Below are 24,534 nucleotides of genomic sequence, written 5' to 3'. Positions count from 1 at the left end.
GGCCAGGTATCATTGCCTTGGGATTCTGTACCTCCTTCCACTCCCTGCCCTGTCACACAAATAAGTCACCAGTTACTGAGAGGGGGACCGAATGAGAAGCATTTCCTGTCGCTTCACCATTGATGAAAGGATCTTCTCTAAGGTCTTTCATCTTTAATGTTTTAGAAATCTGATGGCTCTGCTGCCAGGCCCTTAGAAGGGAAAGATGCTCGGTGAACTGAGGGGGGACTGTTGCTCTCCTCCCTCCTACCCAGCACTTGGCCAGGCCTTCACTCTCTGCTCACACCTCACACTTGCCAAGCCCTCTGACCCTCTGAGCTCCTGAGTTAGCTGGAGGGCTGGGGCCTGGAAAGGCCCACATGGGGGCCCTCAGAGCCAGGCAGAGGCACAACGGGGTGAGTGAGGGGGTCAGTGAGAGAGAATCACAACCTAGGTGAATTAGGGGACTTTTTCACTTAAGGAGAGAGAGAAAAAGCCCCGCAAAGTGCTTTATCTTTGGTGTTTCAGTGGATCCCTGTGAATACGTGAAACCCCAGGGTTGTCCCTTCCTTTGGGGGCATCCTTTGGCTCTATGCCTCCCATGGTATTCGGGAGCCTGCACAATTGATACTGCACATTCTCAGTCTCCTCACTATTCCTTTTTTGTAAAGTCCTAGATTTAGAGGAGCAATTTCTCAGGTTAAGGTGGTTAAGAAATTGAACTCTGGGGTCAGATTTGGCTGCCCTGCCCTTACCAACTGTGTGACCCTGGGTAAGCTCCTTCACCTCTCTGCCTCAGTTTCCTTTCTGCAAAACAAGGACTACTGGTAATAACTACTTTGCATGCTGGGAAGAAGAGTGAATGAGCTCAGGTATGTAAAGGCCTTGAAACAATACCTGGTACCAGTTGAGCCTGTGCAGGTGACCACGGGTGATGCACCTCCGATGGGTAAGCAGCAGTGTTCTGATGCAGCCTCAAACTTGGGCAGGTGTCAGGATCTCCTGGAGGGCCCAGATATCCTAGCTCAGTAAGTCTGGAGTCCCCCAGGTGATGTTGATGCTACTGGCTCTGGGATCACACTTTCAGAACCATTCTCGTGATTATCAATACTGATTCCAAGAGCAGTGGCTGTGCACCAGGCACAGTGCTAAGCACCTTCCATGCAGTGGAGGAAGCCGTGGTGCTGAGGGTTCTGTACTAACTGAAGCTCTCCAGCCGATGAATGGATGACGGACAGCTTCAGTGCCTCCACCCAAGCCAGTCTGCTCCAGGACAAGTCAACTTCTCAACCAGCCTTAGGTCTTCATTCAACTGGTATTTATGGAGCGTTTGATAAACTCTGCCTGCGTATAGACCGTGGAGTTCACACAGCAATTTCAAATACATTTCCTCATTTTGTACGCACAAAAGCCTGTGAAGTAGGTCAAGTATTAATATCGCCTGCCCTTACAAGGAAAATGTAATTACAGATGGAAAGCAAGGCGGCCGGTGTCTTGCTCAGGATCGCACAGCTAGTCGGCGGTGGAGGCCGCCTGGCCTCCCACGCTGCCCACACCGCAGGCCCACCGCCTCTCGGGTGCTCCACGTGGGCTCCACCGTGAGGGTAGCAGGCAGAAAACGGAAAGCGTAGACACTGCCTGCACAGCCATCCTCTGGCACAGATGTGAACTGTGCGCAGGAGACTCAGTTAGAGAATAATTCCCAGGCACAGTGTGACCTGGATATGCCAGGGAGGTGAGCACTCACTCCTGTGCTGAGGCTGCATACGGAAAGGGCATGGATCAGCCCCGGGGGCGGAAACAGGGAAAACATGTTCAGCTGGGCCCTGGGGGAGGGAGGGTTGGCTTTGCCCTCCAGGGGCCTGGTGAGGCGTGCTGGCCAAGAAGTGATGAGAGCAAAGGAGGGGGACCTGAGCAGCCAGGGGTGGGGTGCTGGGAATGGGGGTGGGGTGTGCAGAAGGGAGGGCCCCCTGACCTCTCTCCTTCACTGGCCACCCCAGGAGCCCAGAGCACCTGCCCAGCCAGGGCCCTGCCAGCCCAGAGCCACTTTTAAGAAGCCCCCCACCATCACTCCAATTGCTGTGATTAGAGAAGCAAAAACAAGCCAGGTGTTACCAGGAAATGGTCTAATTAGCACTTACTGCTGATGATTTCTTTTTTTTCTTTTTTTCTTTTTTAAACTCTGGACATTTTTTATTCGCTAATCATCTCTCAGTTCAACCAGCACAGAGCCACACGCGATTTACCTTTTGATGTTCGCAGAAGAGAACTCTTGAATTTCAAAGAGCCGGCAGGGATTTGGGGAATCGCATGCAGAAGCTGCTGCCGTAATCAAACCTCATTAGAGGGTATTCTTCACTTTCTTTCTGCCTCCCTCTCCCCCTCCCTCTCTGATCAGCGGCTGGCTGGTTGTTGAGTTTGCCTGTGTTTTCTCTCCAAGGATCACGGTGAGGTGGTGAGGGTCTCTCTTCCCACCACCTCCTACCCCTCCTGGTTCCCACCTCCCAACAGCAGGCTCAAGGCTTGGTGTTGGGGCTCCTCTCTCTGCCTGATACCCGTTGCCATGGTGAGAATTAAGGCTTCATAAATAAAGGTAGCTCCAGGCAAGGATCTGCTCCTGTAGAGCCTCTGCTGCCTCCTTAGTAAGGTGGCTCACCAGAACCAGGGCTCTGAGTGGTCCTGAGAGGAGGGACGCACACAGAGCCCCAGCCAGCACCCATCTGAATCCTCTCCCCAACACACGGGTGGCTCTGGGCATCCCACGGTGGTCAGAGCGGCCAGGGAATGTTTCTGAGGGACCACACAGTTTGGGTGCCTTCAGGGGGAGCCCGATCCAGCCCTTCAATCGGGCTGACACCCAGAGTGAGCTCTGAAACCCAGCCTTGCCCTGGGGACATAGATCCACAGCACCGGAGAGTAAATGAAGTCAATTCAGAAAATCATCATGATGCACAAGATAATAATAATTGCTACCATGCTTCATCATTTCGTGCCACATACCCTGCTAAATGCTTTAGATGCATTTTCCCCTTTAATTTTCCCAACAGCCCTGTGAAGTAGCTACTACTATTATTATTCGCATTTTATAGATGGAGCTACTTTACTGCGCAGAACAGTCAAGTAGCCAGCCCATGATTACACAACTTGTGTAAGTAGCTGCTAGACCACAAGCTTCTGGAAGGCAGAGCTCATGTCTCCTTCGTTTCCCATCACACACCCACTGCCAAGTACATAGTAGGCGGGCACTAAATATCCCTGGAGAGGGAGGTTATGGGCCAAGGGGATGTGCTGGACTCTGGCAATGCAGAGGTAACGACAAGGATATGACCTGTCCCTGGGGATATGACCAGGGCCAGCAAAATCAGCCCTCAGAGTCAGGCAGCAATGAAAGCCGCAGGAAGCTTCTGATACAAACTGCTGAGAGATCCCAGAGGAGGAAGCAATTAATTCTCACTAAGTGGATGGGGAAGCTGTTGGAGAGGAAGTGACATTTGAACTGGTCCTTGTGGCAGAGGACAGGCATTTCGAGGCCTGGCAGCAGTAGGCGAACAGGTTCTGGGTTAGGAATGGGCAGAATGTCTCCAGATAGCGTGAGCAGGCTGGCTCCAGATAGTCACAGGCTTTGAAGAGCACGCTGAGGGTTTGGGGTGGAGAGATGGGGAGCCACTGAGGGGGTTTTGTCAAATTACTTATTTTCATCAGCGAGGAAAGTCACACAATCAGAGGTCCGATCTGTGCTTCAGAAAGCTGTCTCTGGAGGCTGCAGGAAGACGGCCTGGGCAGGTCACGGCTACTGTAATAAATGGTACTAAAGAGGCTGGAGCAGCTATAAGAGTGAAAGTGATTCGAGTGACATTTTCAAGTCGAACTGGCCAGTCTCGGTCACTGATTTGGTGTGGGGTTTCGGGGAGAAGGAGGGTTGTTGAGGATGACTCCTGTGCTTGTCTTGGTGCCATGTGGGCGGTGGTGGCATTTGCTGAGACGAAGCAGAGTTCCGTGCCAGAGGTCACAGGGGAGCCATGGGCCTGGACAACCCCTTTGGCTGCTCTGAGTTTTTATTCCTCAAGTGCAATGGTGTATATTTAAGACTCCATTTAATACGTATATTTGCCATGAGAAGTCATAATGCTCTTCACCTTTCCGTCTCTCAGTGTACTGAACCGCACCCCTATGAGCCTGATCCAGGAAATCATATTAGTGGATGACTTCAGCAATGACCGTAAGTGGCATCACTCCCTTGTTCTGCAGACACAGACATCTGTTCCAGCCCCTGAGTGACAGGCAGAGGCGAGCCTGTGGTTCTCTGGGGAGGGGGGACAGCCTAGGTTTATAGTAGGGAGACTGTGAGTGTCCGTGTGGGTCTCAAGAAGGAGACAAACCTTCCTTTTATAAAACAAGTTCTTGGGTTCTCTGCTGTGAGTCTTCGACCTAAGCAGGTAAACTTAGTAGATTCTTGCCTGGCTTGGTGTGTGTATGCATTAATAGGGTCCCCTGTATTGGCCCATGGTCTGAAAGGAAACTCCAAAATTTGTCTCATTCATTCTCTGGCTGCCCAGCAGTTTTTTCCAGACCCCACTAAAATGAGTAGGACTCTTACCTGATGCTTTGAATGATCTGGAGAAAAGGAGAAATGACCCCATGGCCAGAATTCCCATCTGGAAGTGTTTTCCAGCAAGTACGCAGAAGCCACTGTATGACTGACCTGTTCCAAAGAGGCCTCCTTGAGCCACTTTGCATGGACTGGGCCACATTGTGTCTTGACAGCCATGGTCAGTGTGCCCCTTCCTAAGGCCACAGGAACCCCGGAGTCAGGGCAGGGCCCTAGTCGTGGTGGGGGCGGCCGGCGGGGCTGCCTTACCTATTCTTCAGGTTCACCTCCATCCCCAGGTGCTCACTGCACATAACCTGTTGTCTTTGCAGCCGGTGACTGCAGTGAGCTCGTCAAGCTGCCCAAGGTGACATGCTTACGCAATAACCAGCGGCAAGGTGGGTCTGTGCAGCTGGCGGGACCTGGGCATGTGGGGGAGGGTGGTGGCATGTGTGTGCCTGTTTGGGGGTGTGTCCCATGTGTGGGGAGAATGCCAAGTGGTTCCTCCGTGGGCCTGCTGGCAGATGGAGCGACAGGACACCCACTGGGCCATTTGTCCCTACTGCAGGTCTGGTCCGGTCCCGGATCCGGGGTGCTAATTTTGCCAAGGGCAATGTGCTGACTTTCCTCGACAGCCACTGTGAGGTGAACAGAGACTGGCTCCAGCCACTGCTGCACAGGGTCAAAGAGGTGAGTGAGGCTGACCGAGGGGCAGAGGATCCCATGCGCCACTATCTTCAGGCTCTCCCAAGCTCAGTACTTCACGTATGCCCCAGTCCCTCTGGGAAGTGGATGGGGCAGATTGCTATCCCTATTTTATAGATGGGGAAACTGAGGCAGAGCAGCAGTGGAGCAAGGCCTAGGGCCTGTTTGTGATGGAACTCAACCTTCCAGTGTCTGTCCCCTCCCTGAGGTGGGGTAGGGGAGCTTGGAGGGAGAGGTGAGGGGGCAGGGGTGGGGGTGTGAAAGTTCTAGCCCTCTAATCACCCACAACCAGCCCCCATCCTCCAAGAGCCCCTAATTAGCATAAACTCGGGTATGGTGAAAGGAGCTCATGCACAAAAGATGCTCCTCTCACCCCATTCACTCAGGAAGTTACAGGAGTTTTAGTAGCTCTTTTTGATGACCCAGGAACAAAGGCCAAATGTATATTTTTATTATATCACATCATCACAGTATAGACCACCTTTTGTTTATCTGTTCATCTGCTGATGGACATTTCTGTTGTTTCCCTCTTTGCACGATTGTGACTAGTGCTGCTGCAAATACTGGTGTACAAGTTTTTGTTGAGTTCCTGCTTCCAGTTCTTTAAGGGCACATACCAAGGAGCTGGAATTGCTGGGTCATGTGGAAACTCAGAGTTTGACCTATAGGATCGCCCAGGCTGACATGTCCCTGCAGGATGTGTTTAGGGGACTTTGCTTTCCTCAGACAACCTGCCAGGCCCTTTTCGTTCCCGGGGCCTGAGTCCATCTCAGAAGCCCCTCTGAAAAATGCTCTCATTTCTGCATTGGTCGCCACCTTACCTGCAGGCAGGGGAAGCCTTCATCCCCTCCTTCCTGCCTGTGAGTGTTGCCGGCCAATGGGGGTTCCTTCTCTGGGAGTCATTTGGCCCCAAGATTGAGCTCAGTCTCCCAGGCTAAGATCCCGGTCTCCACCACTGTGGCAGAGGGTTGGTCAGACGAACTTTGGACAGTGGTCCTTGCTCTGCTTCTGCAGAGCTTGTCGCCAGACCTTGAATCTTGATGACTGGTTCCACTGAGACATCCTTTTCAGGACAAGGAGTGTGGGTGAGTGTCAGCTCGTGTTTCCACTTGTCTTTGTATGTGTCTTGTCTCAGAGTAAATCTTGTGAGTGGAAGTGGAAATTTTAAGCTGTAATTGGGGTTTGGGATTTTCAAAAATAGAAAAGAGATAAGAAAGAGGCTGGGCTTGAGCTGTCAAGCTGTCCTCGGCTGGTGTTTTCCACATGGAAAATCTCGATTTCCCTTCTCTCCCCTTCAATTATGTGGTGATGCTTGAAACAAGCACCATGTTGGGGTTTTTTTAAACACAGGCTTCTTTTTTTTCCCTTCCTTATCTATATATATTTTTTTACTAGAAAAAAGATTTTGAAGAAATTTCAATCCTGTAGCATTTGGTAAATTGATATAAATGATGGCTCGTCTATGCTTCAAAACCCTTCTACACGCTCTCCTCAGCTGTTCTTCCAAGAGCCCTGTTGGGAAGGCAGGCGGTTTTGCAAATACTGATTTGTCCTCGCTTCATCGATGAAAAAAGAGTTCCCCACTGAGTGCTGGTTTGCTTGAGGTCACCTATATTTTAGATGGCAGAATCCAAATAGGAACCCAGGTCTCCTGTCACAGCATCACCTCCTTGAGGATCCTCTCCTGCCCCCACCTCTCCCTCATCACAAAACTCTCCTCACCTGTCCACCGCCTTCCCTAGACTGTGAGGTCCTACCTGTGTACCTGCCACGGGTCCTAAACCCCAGTAGGTGCTCAGTAATGCTGGTTGAAATGAGTGAATGAGTCTCCAGGAGTTTTTTGATTTCCCATTCACAGTGTGGCTTTAATTATATGAATGGGTGGAGAACTGAGAGGTAGACTGCAGGGGTAATCAATGGCCGTTGGCTCCCAGTAGAGGGGTGGGGCTTGGGGTTGGATTTGAGTTGGGGAAGAGAGAAGACAGAAGCACTGTTCTGGGTCTGCCAGGGATTCCACCAGCTGCCTGCTTGACCTACCCATGGACTTAGACATAAAGGTACAGCCCAGGTTGGGACTTGTGATGAGTCTGGGTATCTTTACAGAGAGAGTCCCTCCCTCCCTGAGCCTACATGGGGAGATGCCATCTTTCTCAGTAATTGATCCACCTGCTTTGCTGCCAGCCATTGACACAGTGCCCTCAACAGGAATTGATAGATGGCTTCTTGTAGCCAACACCAGTTGAACACCTGCTGCCCACCAGCCTCTGAGCTGGGGCTGAGGGATACAGCAGTGGAGCAGATTCTGACTGCCCCCGCCAGGGTCACTCAGAGAGAATGTCCTGGCTTTGATGGGTCTTTTAGAAAGTCTCCTGCAGCCCCTTCATAAGGTCATGGCTCCACAAAGCACTTAGCCCCAAACATCTCTCATTGCCTATCTGGTCTCTGTGACACCAAGCAGATGCTGTGGCCAAATTGTGACAGGAATAATGGGACAGAAACCCTTAGAACTTATAGGGAGAGTGTACCAGAGCCTGTCCCTACCCTGGGGGTAGAGAGCCCAGGGGTGGCTTCTAGGGAAGCAACCAGCATTTTATTTTGCATTTCACATTCCAAATATTAAAGAAAGGTTTTTTAAAAATGAGATTGCGGTTTGGGGGTCCCTAAGACCACCTCAGGTTCAGTAATTCACTAGAAAGACTTGAAACTTAACAAAGCTGTTACCATCATGGTTATTGTTTATTAAAGTGAAAGAATATAAATTAAAATTAGCAACAGGAAGAGGTGCATAGGGAGAGTTCCAGGCTCAGACTTCCAGTTGTCCTGTCCCAGTCGTCTTATACAGACAGCACTCGCTTTTCCCAGCGAGGATGTGTGGCAACATGCAGTGTATTGAGAAACAGGGAAGCCCACCTGAGCCTAGGTGTCTGGGGTTTTTATTGTGGGTCAGCGACATAGACATGGCTATCACCCCTATGATGTCCATGCACCTCCAGAGGTCAAGTTGAGTTGGTACCACATGGCCAAGGCCTCATCCTAAATCACATTGTTAGCATAGACTATCTGGTGAAGCCCAAGGCTCCCAGCAAATAGAGATACTCTCACAGGCAGGACATCCCAAGGGCTTACACGTAGGAGCTGGGTAAGGGCCAAGCATGTCTTTGCGGAAGATTAATCCTTTATTGCACGAAGATCTATACAGGCCCTAGTGAAGCTGCAGAGCCCCCAAAACTCAGCAAGCAAAGGCAAATGGAGGGTTTTATCAGTCCCTCAGAAGAAGGTCAGTCTCTGAACTCCTGAGAACACTTCAGAATTCAAATCACCAGGATGTCTTTAGAGGTGTGTCTGTGTGTAGATATTGGGGTGGATGGCCACGTGTGTGTGTACACACACAGATGCATGATGACCGTGGCCTGCGAGGAGCCCCAGAGAACTGTGGCAGCTGGGCAGGTACTGTGTTGACCATGAAGGAAGCATCTGTGCACATCCCAGAGGTGGAAGCAGTGCTTTGAAAATGAGCGTTTTTTCCCCAGGAGGGCCAATTGGCTTCAGAGGCACCTTGTCACTGTCAGGATGAGTCACACATGGAGGCTGAGGGCCAGATTAAATCTGTGAATGTAAAAGCAGGCACTTGGTGAATCTGACCTTAAAATAAGAAGACAGCCTCATTTGGAGGAGAGATTGAACCAGGAAATTAAATGGCTGCAAGGAGAAGCAGAGATCCCCACCTGTGCCCACCCGGGGCGATGGGGGCAGAGGATTGGAAAAGTGGCCCTGGTTCTCCTCTGCTGCTGGATTCTGTGTAGCTATCAACTCTCTGTGTTCACAGCTAGTTCACACTGCCCACGGGAGCCCGGCTTCCCCTCCTGCACACCAGGTACAGGGGTGTTCACTCAGAATTAGGGAACATTTAAAAAAAAAATATATATATATATATATAATGCCTTGGATGCCCCAGGAGGTGGTGAATTTGTTTTGAAGATTTTGAAAATGTCCTCTGGATGACTTTCATGCCTATAGACAGAGCAAGCAATGAGGCTGGAAAGCTCCATACAGGCCTGTTTTTGATGGTCTTGGATGCCAAGCTAAGGAGTTGGAACCTTATCTTGCAGGCAACTCAAGTCTTTAGCTGTTGCGCTGCGAGTGAGACTTGCATATCAGAGAAAACTGTCAGCCACCTGTGGAGTGAAAGGGAAGGGGTGCGATGGGGTGAGGAGTCCACCGCAGTACCCAGGTGTGAGAGGATAAAGGGGAGGCAGGACTCATTCAGAATAGCAGTGTTGGTCTATGGGCAGAGATGAAGCTGCTTAAGTTAGTGCTGGGGAGGAAGTGGGGTATGTGATGGTTCTGTGACAGAAATAGGGACCCAACTGAGGGAAAGGAGCGCATTTGGGGAGAGGTGATGAAGCCACCATCACAAGGCTGTGTGGAATCCATGTGAAGGTGGCTCCTGGCAGACCAGACTGGATCTGAGTCTGGAAGCCAGGAGGGAGGTCAGGGCTGGAAGTATAGATTCTTGAATATCACAGGCGACAACTGAAGTTAGGAATCTCTGGAAACACTATTCATCAACTTGCCTGGAAACATAGGCATAGAAAGTAAGTATTTGGAAATTCTAAGAGGTTCCCACTATGAGAGAAGGCTGCTACTTGGGGCTGCAGGCTTGAGGTCACCTTCCCAGCTGTGTCCTCTGCCTCCTGAGCGCCCCTGCTGGTGAAGCGTTTCTGCAGCCCCCTCCTGATGTCCCCTTTCTCAGTGTCTCCAGCCAGCCTCCACTGCAGGGCTTGGATGGCCACTGTGCAGGGAGTCAGGGAAGGGCTCTTAGCATTTTGGCATCGGACCTAGAGAGATCACAGTGTCCAGTGCCCCATTTTACAGATGAGAAAATGGAGACACAGGGAGGAAAGTGTTTGGTCAAGGCCCGAAAACCAGTCTTTGACATTACCAGGGGGAGGCCCTGCCAGCTCCCTGATTCTGGCCACACCTACCTCATGCTGAGCACAGGTCTGTTGTTGGCAGGACCACACACGGGTGGTGTGCCCCGTGATCGATATCATCAACCTGGACGCCTTCAACTACATCGAGACCGCCACAGAGCTCAGAGGGGGTAAGTGCGCTGGTGCCTTCTCCCCAGAAGGACTTTCTGTTTCTTGTAGTCGTTGCTGGTGAGAGGGAAAGCGGGAAAACTTCCCTCCTTGTGGCTTGTCTGGAACATCCCCCTGCATCCTGTGATGTCAGGAGCTTCACTGTGCCCTTACCGCAGGGGAGGGGCAGGTTGCTCCCAGCCCCCAGAGCTCTGCTCCAGCACAGGGCTCACTCCAGGGCCTGGCTGTGAGGGAAGCAAGGCCCCCTGGCTGCATGGCACCTCAGCATTGGCTATTACCCTCTCCTTGAGGCCCACCACAGCTCTGTGCCCAGGCCCAGTGCTGCCTCCATCCCAAGACTGACTTTAGGTGATTCAGCCCCTCCACCCCTCCTGCTTCCACCTTCCGGAGGCTGCCGGCCAGGGGCCACATTCCCTAACTGTCCATCTTGTCCCCGTGCACTCTGTCACATCTGAGCCTTTACCCTCTCCCATTCAATCCTAGCTGGCCAGCTGAGCAGGCACAGAGGCAGGAGGGGTAGAGAAAGAGAATCTGTGAAAGGGAAATGAGGTGACTCTGCTTCTGCTCAGCCAGGGTGAGACGAGATCCCTGGGACCAGCTTCCCTGGGAAACAGGACATTCATGAACTTCTAGAACAGGGACAGAATGAGCAAGTTCTGCAAGTAGATCTGAGAGACCAAATTGACTGAGTTGGGTGCTGTGTTTTAGGGTTTGACTGGAGCCTCCACTTCCAATGGGAGCAGCTCTCCCCGGAACAAAAGGCTCATCGCCTGGACCCTGCTGAGCCCATTAGGTAAGTCAGGGCGAGGGTGGGGTGGGCTGGTTCATTCCCACCTGGTCCTTCCCGCTGTCTGGTGGCATAGGGAGTTGCAACATTAGATGCTCAAAACATTGGGCAGAGACCAAGACAGCCCTTTGCCAGTGCCACCTTTGCTGGGAGTCAGGGAAAGGCTCTTAGCATTTTCAGCTTCGGAGCTAGAGAGGTCACAGTGTCCAGTGCCCCATTTTACAGATGAGAAAATTGAGACAGGGAGGAAACCTCATTTTAGGAGATTTCTGTCCTCATGGAAACTTCTGTTAATGGGTTGGGGGCCTGGTGGAGACCTGTGCTGGGAGTTGCCCAGTGTTTTCTACCCACAAACATGCCATGATGTACTTGCATTTCCTGCTAACCATGGGAGGGTCCCAAATGGTCCCCTTTGAGCCTCTGACTAGAAGAGGCCAGTCTCAAGAAATGGATGTGCTGCTAATAGGTGCTGCTCCAGCCCTTCTCTGCCTGGTCAGCGGCCCACTGCCCCTGTTCCCAACAGTGAGCTCCCAGAGAGCCATGCTGGGCAGGGCCTGGGGGGGGCCAGTGCAGCTCCCCGGCCCTCAGAGCTGCCTGGCTTCTGAGCGAGTCCTGGGCCCCCACGGGAGGTGTGCTGATGAGTGAGTTAGCCTGTCTGCAAAGTCAGGAGATTTATAATCAAAGGGTAAAACCCAGGAGCAGGTTTGTGTTTTAGGTAAGTTGGTAAATGTATTGACCTCCCTGAAAAGGGGCAGAAATAGTAAGAACATGGCCTTGAGTTCTGGGCGGCTAGGGCAGAAGAATGTGACAGATGGTCCCCCTCCCATACCGATCCTCCCTCTTCTCTTTCTCTATGCACAGGACTCCAGTCATAGCTGGAGGGCTCTTCGTGATGGACAAGTCCTGGTTCAATTACCTGGGGAAGTATGACATGGACATGGACATCTGGGGTGGGGAGAACTTTGGTGAGTTACTGTCTCTGCACCCTGGAGCCTGGGTGGGGAATCTGTGTCCTTGGACCACACGTGCCTGGGAAGAGGGCCAGGGAACAGGGACTGTTACTCCTTTGGGGGACGGCCAGGTGGGGCACCAGAGAAGGGAGAGGTTGCTGGGAGGGTGGAGGTAACCAGGGAATTGCTGCACGGAACCAAGGGGGTGCTGAGGACCAGGCAGACCCTCAGGGGGAAGTTGAATGCAAAAGCCAGGAAGACCAAGGAGGAACACCAAGGGCCAGAGGCAGGCGTGAGCTAGGAACACTGAACTTGAGAATTTGGAGTTGCAGTGGGATTGGAGAGAGAGAGAACGAAGAGCAGGATTGACAGTGACCCTGGAAACATCTGGATCACATCTGTTGGCTGCTCTCGGCATATAGTACTCAGCGCTAGGTTAATGAGGGTCTGGGGTGACTGCTACAGAAACTCTGGGGGCATCTCATCTTTATCTTGCAGGGCAGAGAAAGGGGTGGGGGTGGAGGGGCTGGGTTACAGGTTCCAAAACTCTGCTAGCAGAGGACTGGGTGCAGCTGCAGTGGTGCGTGGCTGCTGTTTGCAGAAAGAGCAGTCAGAGACCCGTTCCATCTGGCTGATGACCCTGAGTGGCCCTCCAGTTTCCTTATGTCTTTAAAGAATAACATGGGCATGCTTCTTGGGGTCATTGTGAAAGCCCATTGAGATAAATCTGTAAAAATCCGGGCACCACACGGGCACAAGAACTGTTAGCTTCCCTCCCTTCCAGCAGGTGAGACCTAAGATGGCTAGAATGTTAGCTGCTCAAGGGCAGGGACTTGGGCCTGTATGTTCACAGCTGTCTCCAGTGCTTAGCATTGTGTCTGCCACGAAGGAGGCTTCGGTAACTCTGGGTTGAATAAACCACAGTAAAGGAGGAGGAAGAGCCCCCGAGTGCTGGGGCCCCATCTCCTCCCTGGGTACCGGCACTATTTGGCACGGGCTCCCGGAGCAGGGGCGCAGGCCAGGGGAATGATGCATGGGGCTCATCCTGGCATTTAGCAGTAATCTGGTGCATTGTCCTCTGCCATTGTTTTCTCCTGTCCCTGCCTCCAGAGTGTTTTATGGTCTCTTCCTCAGTCACTAAGAGTTATTTCCCCAGAATTTATGGCTGCTGGCCTGACCCACAGCATCTGTTCTCCCAAACTGGGCAGTGCAGGGAAATCCATCAGGAAAGTCTGTCTCCTGCCGTACAGGGGCCAGATTGGAAGCTTGGCAAACAAAGCAGAAAACCCCAACACCCCCGACCAAACCGACTCCCACTCTGGGACCCAGTCCTGGAATGTGAAGGGGCCTCTGGTCCGGGTTTGGGGTCAGATCGGCCTGCACCAGCCCAGGAGGACTTGAAGCCAGGTTCGCCTTTGGCGTTCTCAATGGAGCGAGATTTCTCTCTTTCTGGGCAGAGCCGGTCGATATTGTGGTGATCACAGCACCTCTCACAACCCTTAGTGTCGTGTTCTAGCCTTTCTTTCCAGCCACCACGTGAATTCTTTCTGCGACACTTTGGACAGACAGCAGGCATCCAACCTCTGCTCAGATGCTACTTACGGCGCTGCAGCCCCTGCCTCGCAACTCAGCGTGTTCTGTTGCTGAGAATTTGTGTTGAAGTGCTAGAAAAGCCTTCTAAGGCAAAGCCCGTCTCCCTCTAGCTTCTGTCTGTCGGGCCTCGTTTTGCCCTTTTGAACCTTACGAAGTGAGTGTCGTATGTTCCTTCTTCCACGGGGCAGCCACATTTGGACTCAGACAACACGTTATTTTCAATGGTGGCTCATCTGGTCCAACTACCAGTACCTTCTCTTTACAGTAATGTGGACACATCTGCTCAGATCAAGTGGCAATCTCATCTAGTGAGTTCCAGGTCAGCTGCATTACCAAGTCCTGATTCAAATGGGGAGCAGGGAGGGGCTTCTGCGTAGCTGTGGGAGGGACATCTTATAACCTATCACAAAAAGCACTGCAGGCACTGGCACAGGAAACACTTGGTTTTCTCCCCTCCCCACATTCCAGTGTTATACCTGGCTGCCAGCCCTTGGATTTCTTTTTCTTGGCCTTTTATATGTGGAGAAATGCAGTGCTTTTGCGATGGTGGGTATAGCGTGTGGATGGCATCAGGTCTGTGGGTGAGGAGAGATAGGCACCTGAGTACATGAAGGCGGGAGTTTGGAAGAGTCCATGAAGGATGGGGTGATGGTCAGGGGTTTGATGGGGTTGGAGGGTGATGCTGCAGCTGCAGAGGGGAGACGGTGCTGAGGGGGGAGGAGGCTGCGTGTCGGAGTGAAGCAGGTCCCACGCCAGGGTGTGGCAAGAGGGGCCTCCCCATGCCCCAGCTCACCAAGTCCTGAAGATCTTCTCCCCCACCACCACCATTGTTCACGTCCATTCCCCTCTTCATTCCCAGTGCTCTCCTGGATGGTCCTTCACCTCTAGTCTACTCCCCTCAAAGCCATCGTCCCACACTCCTGCCAAAGTGCTGTCTCTGAAATGCAGGTCTCTGCCACATCCCAGGCCTGGCAGCCACCAACTGGCTGCTGCTTGTCCTAAGGATGAGGCCCACACTCCTCAGCTGGGTTCCTCCTTGGCCTTGCCCCCCACTCCAGCCTTCAGTCCAGAGGCTCTGCCTTGACGTGGCCAGACTCCAACAACCTAGCCCCATTTTTCCAAGCTGAGGAACACAGCTCTGGGCAGACTCCCCCAGGACTCGGACACCTTCCCTGCCCTCTCTGTCACTGCGGTCCCTTCCTCTGTGCCCCAGCACCTGGCTCTCCTCTTCACCCAGGCACTAGCCCTGCCTCCTACTAAACCTGGAGCAAAGCAAGAATATCCATCCAGCTTCTCATCCTCAAGGCCTAGACGGTGGAAACTGCTCTCTGTGTGTTCAAAACTGAGAGACTGGGACGGGGACTCAGGGTGGGAAGGTCAGCAGAGCCCCATCTATGAGGCTCCATGTAAGACAGGTTTCATTGCATTAAATGGAGCCCATGGAGAAAACTAACAACAGCAGGTACAGGTGTGTTTCCTTTCCAAGAAATGGGATTTCTGTGTGTTCCAGACATCTTTGCCTATTTTGCATTGACTAAATTTCACAGCACAAAAGTCCTTGAGGTTATTGGAAAAGGCTCTGGCCGGGGTGACCACCAGGGTCCTCAGTGGCATACTGTCCCTGCCCTCCCCCTCTCACTTGCGTCTGTTGGAAGCAGCCTCAGCTGCCATGGGAAAGCCCATCCCCCATGGACTCCCCCAGCCCAAGCCTGGTGCCTGTTCCCACAAAGTGTTTCCAACATGAGCTGAATAGTTTTGATAATTACATCTGCAGTTCAGCATAGAAGCAGGCTTTAGTGAAATGTGGCTTTTAGCCTTTTTTCCCCCCAGAAGTCGCTTTGCCTTAAAATTGCATGCTTAAACTCCAATTTGCATAACACAGGACATGAAATATATCTGATACAGCTACTCCCAGCTGCATCTCACATTTAGCTTTTTGTCACTGGAAGCTATTGCCCAGTGAGAAATTGTGTGTGTATGTGTGTCTGTATGTGTGTGTGTATGAGTGGGGTGATACACATTTCTTTAAAAAAAGGAGCCTTAGCACATATATGAAGGGTGAACATGGGACTTCTGGATTTAGAATGGGGGATTTCTAGAGTGTAGTAGATACAAAAGACAGTGCTGAGGAAAGAGATGAGGTGAGGCCCAGAGAGGAGCTACCACCATCTCCCATCCCTAGAAGGTAGTCAAGGACGTCAGGCTATGCCAGGCTTGGCACACAGGCACCTGTGTGTGGATGAACATGGGCAGCAAAATCGGATGGGCCTGAGTTCGAATCCTCTAGTCGTTACTGGCTGTGTGTCTTTGGAATAGTTACCTTGCTTCACTGAGCCTATTTCCAGGTCTTTAGAGTAGAGACAGTGTTTTCTGTGGTAGAGAGAATGGCCTCCCCCAAAAGATGTCCATCCCCTAATCCCTGTGTTAAAGAAAAAATGACTCTGAGTCTTGTTAAAATGGTTTGGAAGACTTAACTCAAGGCTTTCACAGTAGGGGTCAAGACTATGGCAATATGGGAGGGAGATGGGGCTCAACTCTGAATACAAGAGCAAGTGGGGATTTTGAGCCAAGGGGTGGGGGCAGGGGGGTGGTGGAAATTACTAAGAGGGAACATCAAGGGTTGGGGATTCTCAACTGGCTTAGCAGGATTCTTGCTACAGTTGGGTAATGTAGGCTCATCAAGGACAGGGGCCAAGGTCACGGCTCCTAGAGAAGAGAGCTGACCAAAGCTTGGTCAAGGAAAGCATTTTGTCACCTAGAACCTGTCAGGATTTTACCTTATACAACAAAAGGGACTTTGCAGATGTGATCTAGGCTATTAAATGTGAAGTTGGGAGACGATCCTGGATTATCCAGGAGGCCCAGTCTAATCATGTGAGCCTTTAAAAGCAGAGAACTTTCTTCATTTGGAGGCAGAAGAGATGGAACAGAAGAAGTCAGGGACATTGGCAGCATAAGAGGGACTGGTTTGGCCACTGCTGGGTTGATGATGGAGGGGGCATTGTGGCTGTAGGGAGGCTCCTGGCCCATAGCCAGCGAGGAAGAGGGACTCTGAGCCCCACAACCACAAGGAACTGAGATCAGCAAACAGCCTGAATGAGCATGAAAGCTGTTTCTTCTCCAGGGCCCCAGAAAGGAACAGGATCCCTCTGACACCTTGACATTGGCCTTGGGAGACTCAGTAGAGGCCCAACCAAACCCACACACTGGGTTAGTGTGGTAATTTGTTGCAGCAGCAATGGGACATGAGCACACTGCCACCTCATAGTGCCGCTGGGAAGATTAATTAGACAACTTGCAGTGCCTCCTCCCCTTCAGGCTCTGTGCGAGCCATGTTTGTTAGAGGAGCATTGCATCGGACCTGCTGGAGTAGTTTATCCCTCCAGCCTTCTCTTCCAGCCTCACCCTCTCCATGCTTCGTGGCTCAAGGGGAGAGAAATGGCCTTGTCTGAGAAGAACACCTAAATCTGATGAAAGTCCTCCTTGTCCCCAGTGGAGAGCAGAGCAGAAGTAGGTTTCTGCTCTGTTCCGTATCTGGGCTGCTGGCTAAGGCCCATGCCCAGGTGAGACCCTAGAGGCCATGCTTTTCCGTTGAGAACATGGAAATGTAAAGGTGCCACTGTGGCATTTGTCGTTGTATGGTCCTCGGTGGCCGTGGTGCGACTGAGGTTACTACTTGTTTAGCAGCCAGGGACCCGGATCAGCCCTGATTGTCCCAGATGGTGTGAAGCACGATTTTGCTCACAGATCTAGGGCTGTCTTTTGTGGACCAGTAAGATCATTTCTACTCAAGTCTATGTATTCATTAAAAAATAATAACAGATTTCTGGCCCAGGAGGCCCTGAGAATGGAAAGATTATTGAAAGGCCCCTGTGACCACCTTTATATGTGTGGCCTTATGAGTAAAAACAGCCGAGTGAGTGTTTGTCTCTTTGTGCCCACCACTGTCCACCCTGCTCCCTTAGTTCTCACCAGGTGTCAACTGGCCAGAGGTAGATTGGATAATGCTGCAGGGTTTCCAGTGGAGGTGGCTGCATTCAAAACAGCCCACTGCGTTCACTGGAGCCCGTGTCTAATGCCCCTTTGCTTAGAAACCAGGCTATATGATGAAATTAGAATCTTGACCAGAAGTGGCATATGAATAGCTGTGGCTTAGTTCCTAGGGAGAAAGCTGTCCCCTGCCCCCTGAATTCCTGTCCACCATCATGGGCTTGCTTGCCAGGTAGATGCTGGTTCTGGGGGAAAGTAGGGGCCTTTGAGCACTGGCAAAGCCACTGATGGGTTGATGAGAAGATAGAAAGAAAGATGTAAGAATGGAGGGTGGGAAGGGCAGTTTGCTCTCAAATATTAATTTAAAGAAAGTTTAAAGAATTAAGTTTAAAAAGAAGTTTAAAGAAAATAAGAAGATAACCGTCCCCAATGAGGATAGAATAATTACACCTTTCCTGCCTGAAGTTCAAAGCGGATTTGAGGCTGCCTGACATTCATCGCCTGGGAGATCCTGCGGGTGCTGACTCAGTGAGAACCCCGACAAACTCCCTACGTTGTCTTTTGGTTCACCTTCCTTCACATAAGAAAGTGATGACTTTGCAGGATGGGAGATGTGAGAGTGGGGTCTGGGCTTTGCTTACAAGGCCTGTTCTTCACACCCGCTGTGTCCCAGCCCCCACTGCCCGGGGCCACAGGGTTGCAGGACTTTCCCAAAGGCTTCAGCAGATATCTGCCCATCACTGGGCCTGGCTTGCAGTCCTGGGGGGATGGACATTGTTATCTTGAAGTTAATGGAGTAGATAAAGGAAGGGCAGCTCTATGTCCTAGGTTTTAAACGTTCCACACTACTGTACCTGTAAGTCATATGCTAATCTGCCCACTCCACGCTGCTCCCCCAGACGGCCTCGACTCTAGCAGCAGCACAGCAATGCACATCGGGCCATGTGTCTCAGATTGGCTCAGTTTGGACAATCTGGCTGGCCTCCAGGGGAGAAGAGCTCTTATGCACCGAAGGCCACAGAACCCTCTGGGCGGCACCAGCTAGCCCAAAGGAGACCTGAGAGGGACGTTTGTCAGGACTGGGGGAATGAGTGGATGAGCTAGAATGTGACTGCGGTTATAGATCTGTCTCTCTTGTTTGTGAGCATGTTGAAGTCAATATCATTGTGTCCACAGCTGTATTGGCTGATGGGGGTGCTTGGGACTGAGGGAGGGTGGGATCAGGCAGAGCATGAGTTTTGGAGTTCGGGGGACGTGCTTCGGCTCCCAGCTACTCGCCGTCAGGGGCCCTGTCAGAACTGCTTCTGCATCATGAAATGAGAGCATCACAACCATGAGTGGGGTCCTTGGGATGACTGATAAGCTGCCCAGAGGGAGGACTGAACAAAGCCCAGCCAGAAGTAAACAAAGGGGTCATTTCCTCCCATGGCCGATGTGTGCAGAACTTAGATACTCTGAAGATTTAGGCAAAAGCAGCAGGCACGGGAAAGGAGGAGGAAGGGGGGGGTTAGAGGCTAGGAGAGGAGGCAGTCTGTGGGGGCTGCCGACGGGGGAGGAGACTCTGCGTCGGATGGTGACCAGTGCACCTCGACAGCGCCAGGCAGCCACTGGGAGCTGGCGAGGAGCTGAGCAGAGCTGGGGCTGTGGGAGGGAGCTGAGTCCTCAGTGTCCAGTGAACGACGGGATCAGGTGAGGAAGCAAAGTCAGGAAGACACTGGGAGACAGAGCCTTGGAGTCAAGATGCTGGGAGACCAGAAGGAGCGTGGAGAAGACCAGAGTCAGGTGACAGTACTTTCTAAGCTGGGGACCTGTGCAGAGGGGAGGGAGGTCAGCAGATTCAGAAAACAGCACAGTGCTGGGCAAAGCAAGCACAGGGACAGAAGCAGGTTTTGGGAGCCTGGGGGTGGGTGGAATGAGGCATAAATTGGAGGGATTCTCTTTGCAAATGAGGAGGAAACATATGTCTCATTTGAATACATGGAAAGGAAGAGACTGTAGCTGAAACATAAGCATATTTTTGGAAGAAAGCTGGCACAAAACATACAGGTTATATCTAGTAGGCAAGGCTTCCATCCCAGTGTTGAGGGATTATAGTGCTTTCCTTTTTAGGAACAAGAGCAGACCGTGTTTTGAGATCCTGGGGTGGAGTCGATGGGAGCACAGTGGACCTTATACCTGTTAAGGAAGGCATCTCCGGAGACGAAATGCACACGTGTACTGACAGTTCCCTGGACCGAGCCCTTAGCCCCTCAGCACATGCACTGCGAGGTGGAGAGGGGTGTAGACTGTCAGCTAAGCCCACTCATTGCTCCTGGTCTCCCGCAGACATCAGCATGGGGCACACGATCCCAACAGTGCCCCTGCCAAATGCCAGGTCACTGTGCAGTGTGGACCTTGATGGAGAGTGAAAATCTTGGATGTTAAGTCCATGAGTTTCAAACGCTTCTTATGGCAGGCGAAGGAAGTTGGACGTGGGCACAGGTGGGCGATGCTATCGGAGTCCATGTTTTAAAGACACTGGCTTCAGAGGAACCTCTCTTCATGACGATCGCTGATCTTTCCATCCCACTCAATTTTCAGTTATTCTCAAAATTCTATTCATTTGATGCCGACAGCAATCCTGTGGAGTATTTTTATGATTTTCGTTTGACATACTAGGAAACCCAGCCTCAGCAAGGTCAAGCAGGCTTCCCCATGAATGCAGCTAGTAGGTTACTGCAGACTCGGGGCTGCTGACCCCAAAGCCAAGCTCTTCCCATTCCTACCCCCCCCCCATGTTCTTGCCCTTACTCAGTAGCAACCTCGAGAAGCCCTTCCTTCATCCTAGTGTCTCATGTCTCCACTCCGAGGGAAATCTGAGCTTCCTGGGAATGATCTGTAGCCCATCCAGATAGCACCTGGGCAAGGGTGGAGAAGGTGGCAACATAGTCTTGGTGTCAAGGAAGTCTTGTCTGCAACTCTGTGGCTTTTCCAGGGACACATGGCAAGAGGAAGTAGGGGACAAGGGTGCTGAGGACTGGTGATGAGAGCAGATGATCAAAATAAAGAACAGGACCAGGCCTGTGGTCGGGTAGTTGCAACAAAGGGAGACAGAGAGCAGGAAGGGGGAGGGACAGCGGAGACCGAGGGAGGTGGGACCCGAGGCGCTGGTGGCGTAGGGCTGATTTAGATACACGCTCCTCCTCCGTGCAGGCCGCTGTTCCTGTCTTAGCTCCACCACCCTCCCAGGTGTGCGTTGTTATCCTCACTTGTGGATGGGGAGGCAGATTACCCAGCCCGTGGAACCTCGGCTGTGGACTCAGTAACCCTGCGCTCTAGGCTGGGTGCAGCTGGCCCTCACCACTTCCTTGGACCTGGCATTGCCTGGTGCCTGGTGCCTCAAAGCTGCCATCCTGTGCCCATCCCCTGCCCCCTCCAAGAGGCAGAGCCTTGATAGGAGGCATGGCTGTCTTGCAGAAATCTCCTTCAGGGTGTGGATGTGTGGGGGAAGCCTAGAAATCATCCCCTGCAGCCGAGTGGGCCACGTCTTCCGGAAGAAGCATCCGTACGTTTTCCCGGATGGAAATACCAACACGTATATAAAGTAAGTGTGCGGCCCGGGGGCTCTGCAGGGGCCGCAGTGCCAAGGGCCTTCCTAGGGGTGGGCTGTGGCTGTCCTAGGTTCTCTGGCAGGTTGCCTGAGTGTTCTGGGTGGTCAGGAGCTGCTCTCTAAGCCTCTTCCTATGGGGGGGGAGTCTGGGCTGCCCACTTAGCGTTAGCGGGGGCCCCCAGGCTGACAAGGCCCCACATGTGGCCTCGGGGGCTTTAAGCATTGGGCAGCACCATTCCGCAGGGCTCAGGGTTCTAGGTATTTTGTGTTATTTGGGGCCGGGGGAAGGGCAGCTGTTTTTGGCCCCTGAGTTCTAGATCTGCTGCTCCCACGTTCAGGCTGTGCTGCCAGGGAACAGGTCCTTGGGAAGATTCTGGAATGGGGAGGCACAGGGGATACAAGGCCCATCCCTGCTTCAGGGCCTCACCTGTGCACAGAAAGGGTCCAGGCTGCCCCAGGCGCTGGGCTTCTCTGCGAGGTGCTCTCATTTCCAGCCCGGGAAGGACGCGATACCAGAGACTCGGTGACCCAGGGCTGTTCGTGTGCCTTTTCCTGCTCTCCCCTGCATACCTCCTCATTGGCTTGAGTTCTTCTCTTTCAACCTTTCTCCTCTCCTCTAAAAGGAATCCATGTATTCCTTTCCCCCTTTTTTTTTACATTTTTTCTCTAGCATCTCTCCTTTTGCCTAGTCCCTTGTCTTTTCTCGTTTGAAAATTTCTCACCCATTTATTCCCCTTTTTCCTATCATTTGGTCCATGTTGGGGAGCGGGTTGGGCACGACATTTGGTGTTTTTCTTCCTTCGGGTGTTACTTTCCTCCTCTGTGTTCTCCCATCCTCGGTTTTTCACATCTATGAACAGGCACGGTCATGTCCTGACACGGCAGCCTTGGAGGAGGTGTGGGTTTGAGCCATGAGAGTTAATGCCTTCCGTGGAAATGTGCTGGGCAGAGGTGGGGCGATGAGAAACCCAGCAGGGAGCAAAGGTGGGGCTGCCTCAGCTCCAGGGTATTTACAAGGGAAAGATGAGCTGGGGACATCTGGTATGGGAAGGGGGAAGGCCATGTGGCTGTGATGTAGAATGGGGCCAGCCCGGTAATGTGGGGCAGAACCTTGGGCTCCAGAACATACATTGTCCTTAAGACTGGACCCTGGCCCGAGGGCATCCTGCTTGCCACCAGTGGGTCATTCAGTGGTTAGAGTAATGTGGTACGGCTGGCTCCTAAGCAGCTTCCAGTTTTCTGATGGTTTGGCCAACGGAAGGGTCAGCAAACCAAGAACTGCCTTCGGTGCCCAAAGAACTGGGCTGCGTGTGCATAACTTATTTTAGGCCCCTCAGCTTGGAAGGGCTTGCCATGCCCCTCAGTCAAATACCTGTGCTCCAAATATAGCCAGAAATCTGGAGGAGCACACCGTCTTTAGTGAGTCCCAAGTTTACAGTCTTGGGCCTCTGCAGGTGCCTCTCCCCACACCGCCCAGGCATCTCTTGTTTTTCAATAGTTTTTTCTGTACTCTGAGGCTCTCCCTGGTGTCCCTGCCTCTTGGACTGCTGAATGATGACATTCTCAGTGTCTCTCTCCCTCTGCCTTTTTACTGTGACCTTTAGGGTCAGACTCAGAGCAAACACTTGATTTTTAAAAAAACTTAAGGGTGCTGACAAAATGTCTAAGGTGGCTTGATTACTTAATTCTTTACACCTGTAAGAAGTCAGTTGCTTGGACTACTAAAACCTCAGAGAGGTGGGGTCTCGCACGCTCCCTCTGTAAAGGGGGAGCACCTGGAGCGGTACCTGCGGATGCCCAAGGCATGGTGGCCAGCGCAGGCCCTGCTCTTTCCTCTTGGCTACTGGCACCATACAGATGCGCCAGGCTCTCTTGGCTCTTCCTCTGGTTTCTTTATTGAGAGTCATGGAAGTTCAGTTTCTGGGTAATTTTTCTGGCGCATACCTTTTGGGGAAGTTTGTCATCACTACTAAAACCCTGTGTCTTGGGGTAAAGATCCTGTTGGAGACTGGGTGGGGCGTGGCTGGGTTCAGCACCCGGGGAAGAGCAATGTTACTGGACCATAGTGGCCCCCAGCTGGCTGATGCTGCCAACTTGTTCACATGTGTGTATTTTAACTGGACGCGTCACGGGTCCTCTCAGCACCCCCTGACACCCTCTGTGCCCCCAGGAACACCAGGCGGACAGCTGAGGTGTGGATGGATGAATACAAGCAGTACTTTTATGCTGCCCGGCCATTCGCCCTGGAGAGGCCCTTCGGAAAGTAAGTGTCCCTTCCGGTTGACTTGTGCAGAGTGTCAGGAAGCGCCCAGCTCATAGGCCGAGGCGAACGGGTCCTGACAGGCCTGTTGCTTAGCTGATCTGGGCCGCTAAGCCCATCCAGGCGCAGGCTGTGGCTGCTGTCCCTTCATAGTCTTCTTGTTCCTGCCCAGTTCTGGGTGCGCAGGGCTTTGGGCAGCTCCTGGGAAATGATGGCCTGGCAACCTGGCCCCAGCTCCATAGGTGGGGCTGTCCTTGGACAGTGGACTGATATTCCCAGCTCTTTTTGGAAAGAGACTAAACTGCATTAGTGCCTGCAGGCGGAGTGCCTTCCTCCTAGTTCTCGGTCACCCAAGCCTAAATCCATGTCCTTCCTGGGAGGCAGGGCATTGCCCACGTGTCCCCTGCAGCAGCGTCATGGGCTGGAAGAGGCCAGGAAAGGAACTGAGTGCCAGGTACCTTTATAGAAGACATTGCATCAGCACTTTCCAAACTCTCAGATGTGAATTAATTACCCATTTTACAGATGAGATGACTGAGGCTTCTCCAGGCTAAGGTACTTGCCCTAGGTCCCTGTCTGATTCTAAAACTGCACGATGTTGCATTCCCCAACCCAAAGCTGATTGGAGTAGGGAGGAGTGGCAGCTTCATTTATGTTATCTGTCTTACGGGGTGGGGAGCAGCCAGTGGCTTTTTGCTGTACTAATGTCACTCATAGGTCAGACTAAGGCTGGGGAGCAGATGGGTTTTTGCAGCCTAGTTGTCATAGGCTGATCCCATCACTACTCCAGAGGATTAAATCAGACCCCAGCAGGAAGATCCGCATCTCTGAAGTCACTAACCCACACTGTCCCTCCACTTTTCTCTCCCAGAGCCTCCCAAGGCCTTCATCTTAGTCGTCACCCTCACCAAACTCCCAGTTCTCTGGCCATGTCCACGAGCCCTCCTTTCTTCACTTCCTTCCCTCTGCAACGTGGGTTCTACTCTCTTGC

The 24,534-nt window shown here is 52.2% G+C and overlaps 1 protein-coding gene across 3 annotated transcripts in view; it reads left to right on the top strand.

Annotated features, from left to right (window-relative positions):
- Positions 1 to 24,534, top strand: part of GALNT14 (polypeptide N-acetylgalactosaminyltransferase 14) — a 157,623-nt gene that overhangs the window by 122,980 nt on the left and 10,109 nt on the right. For all 3 annotated transcript variants that reach the window (XM_081156610.1, XM_081156612.1, XM_081156611.1), the window contains exons 4-11: positions 4,131 to 4,198; positions 4,900 to 4,965; positions 5,136 to 5,257; positions 10,289 to 10,376; positions 11,083 to 11,167; positions 12,023 to 12,126; positions 21,151 to 21,277; positions 23,454 to 23,546. In XM_081156610.1, coding sequence (XP_081012736.1) covers positions 4,131 to 4,198; positions 4,900 to 4,965; positions 5,136 to 5,257; positions 10,289 to 10,376; positions 11,083 to 11,167; positions 12,023 to 12,126; positions 21,151 to 21,277; positions 23,454 to 23,546 — 753 coding nt within the window. The remainder of the gene's footprint in view (positions 1 to 4,130; positions 4,199 to 4,899; positions 4,966 to 5,135; positions 5,258 to 10,288; positions 10,377 to 11,082; positions 11,168 to 12,022; positions 12,127 to 21,150; positions 21,278 to 23,453; positions 23,547 to 24,534) is intronic.

The sequence above is a fragment of the Miniopterus schreibersii genome (assembly GCF_964146895.1).
Source record: "Miniopterus schreibersii genome assembly, chromosome: 13".
In the NCBI taxonomy this organism is placed as follows: domain Eukaryota; kingdom Metazoa; phylum Chordata; class Mammalia; order Chiroptera; family Miniopteridae; genus Miniopterus; species Miniopterus schreibersii.
This window is presented reverse-complemented; position numbering and strand designations above follow the sequence as displayed.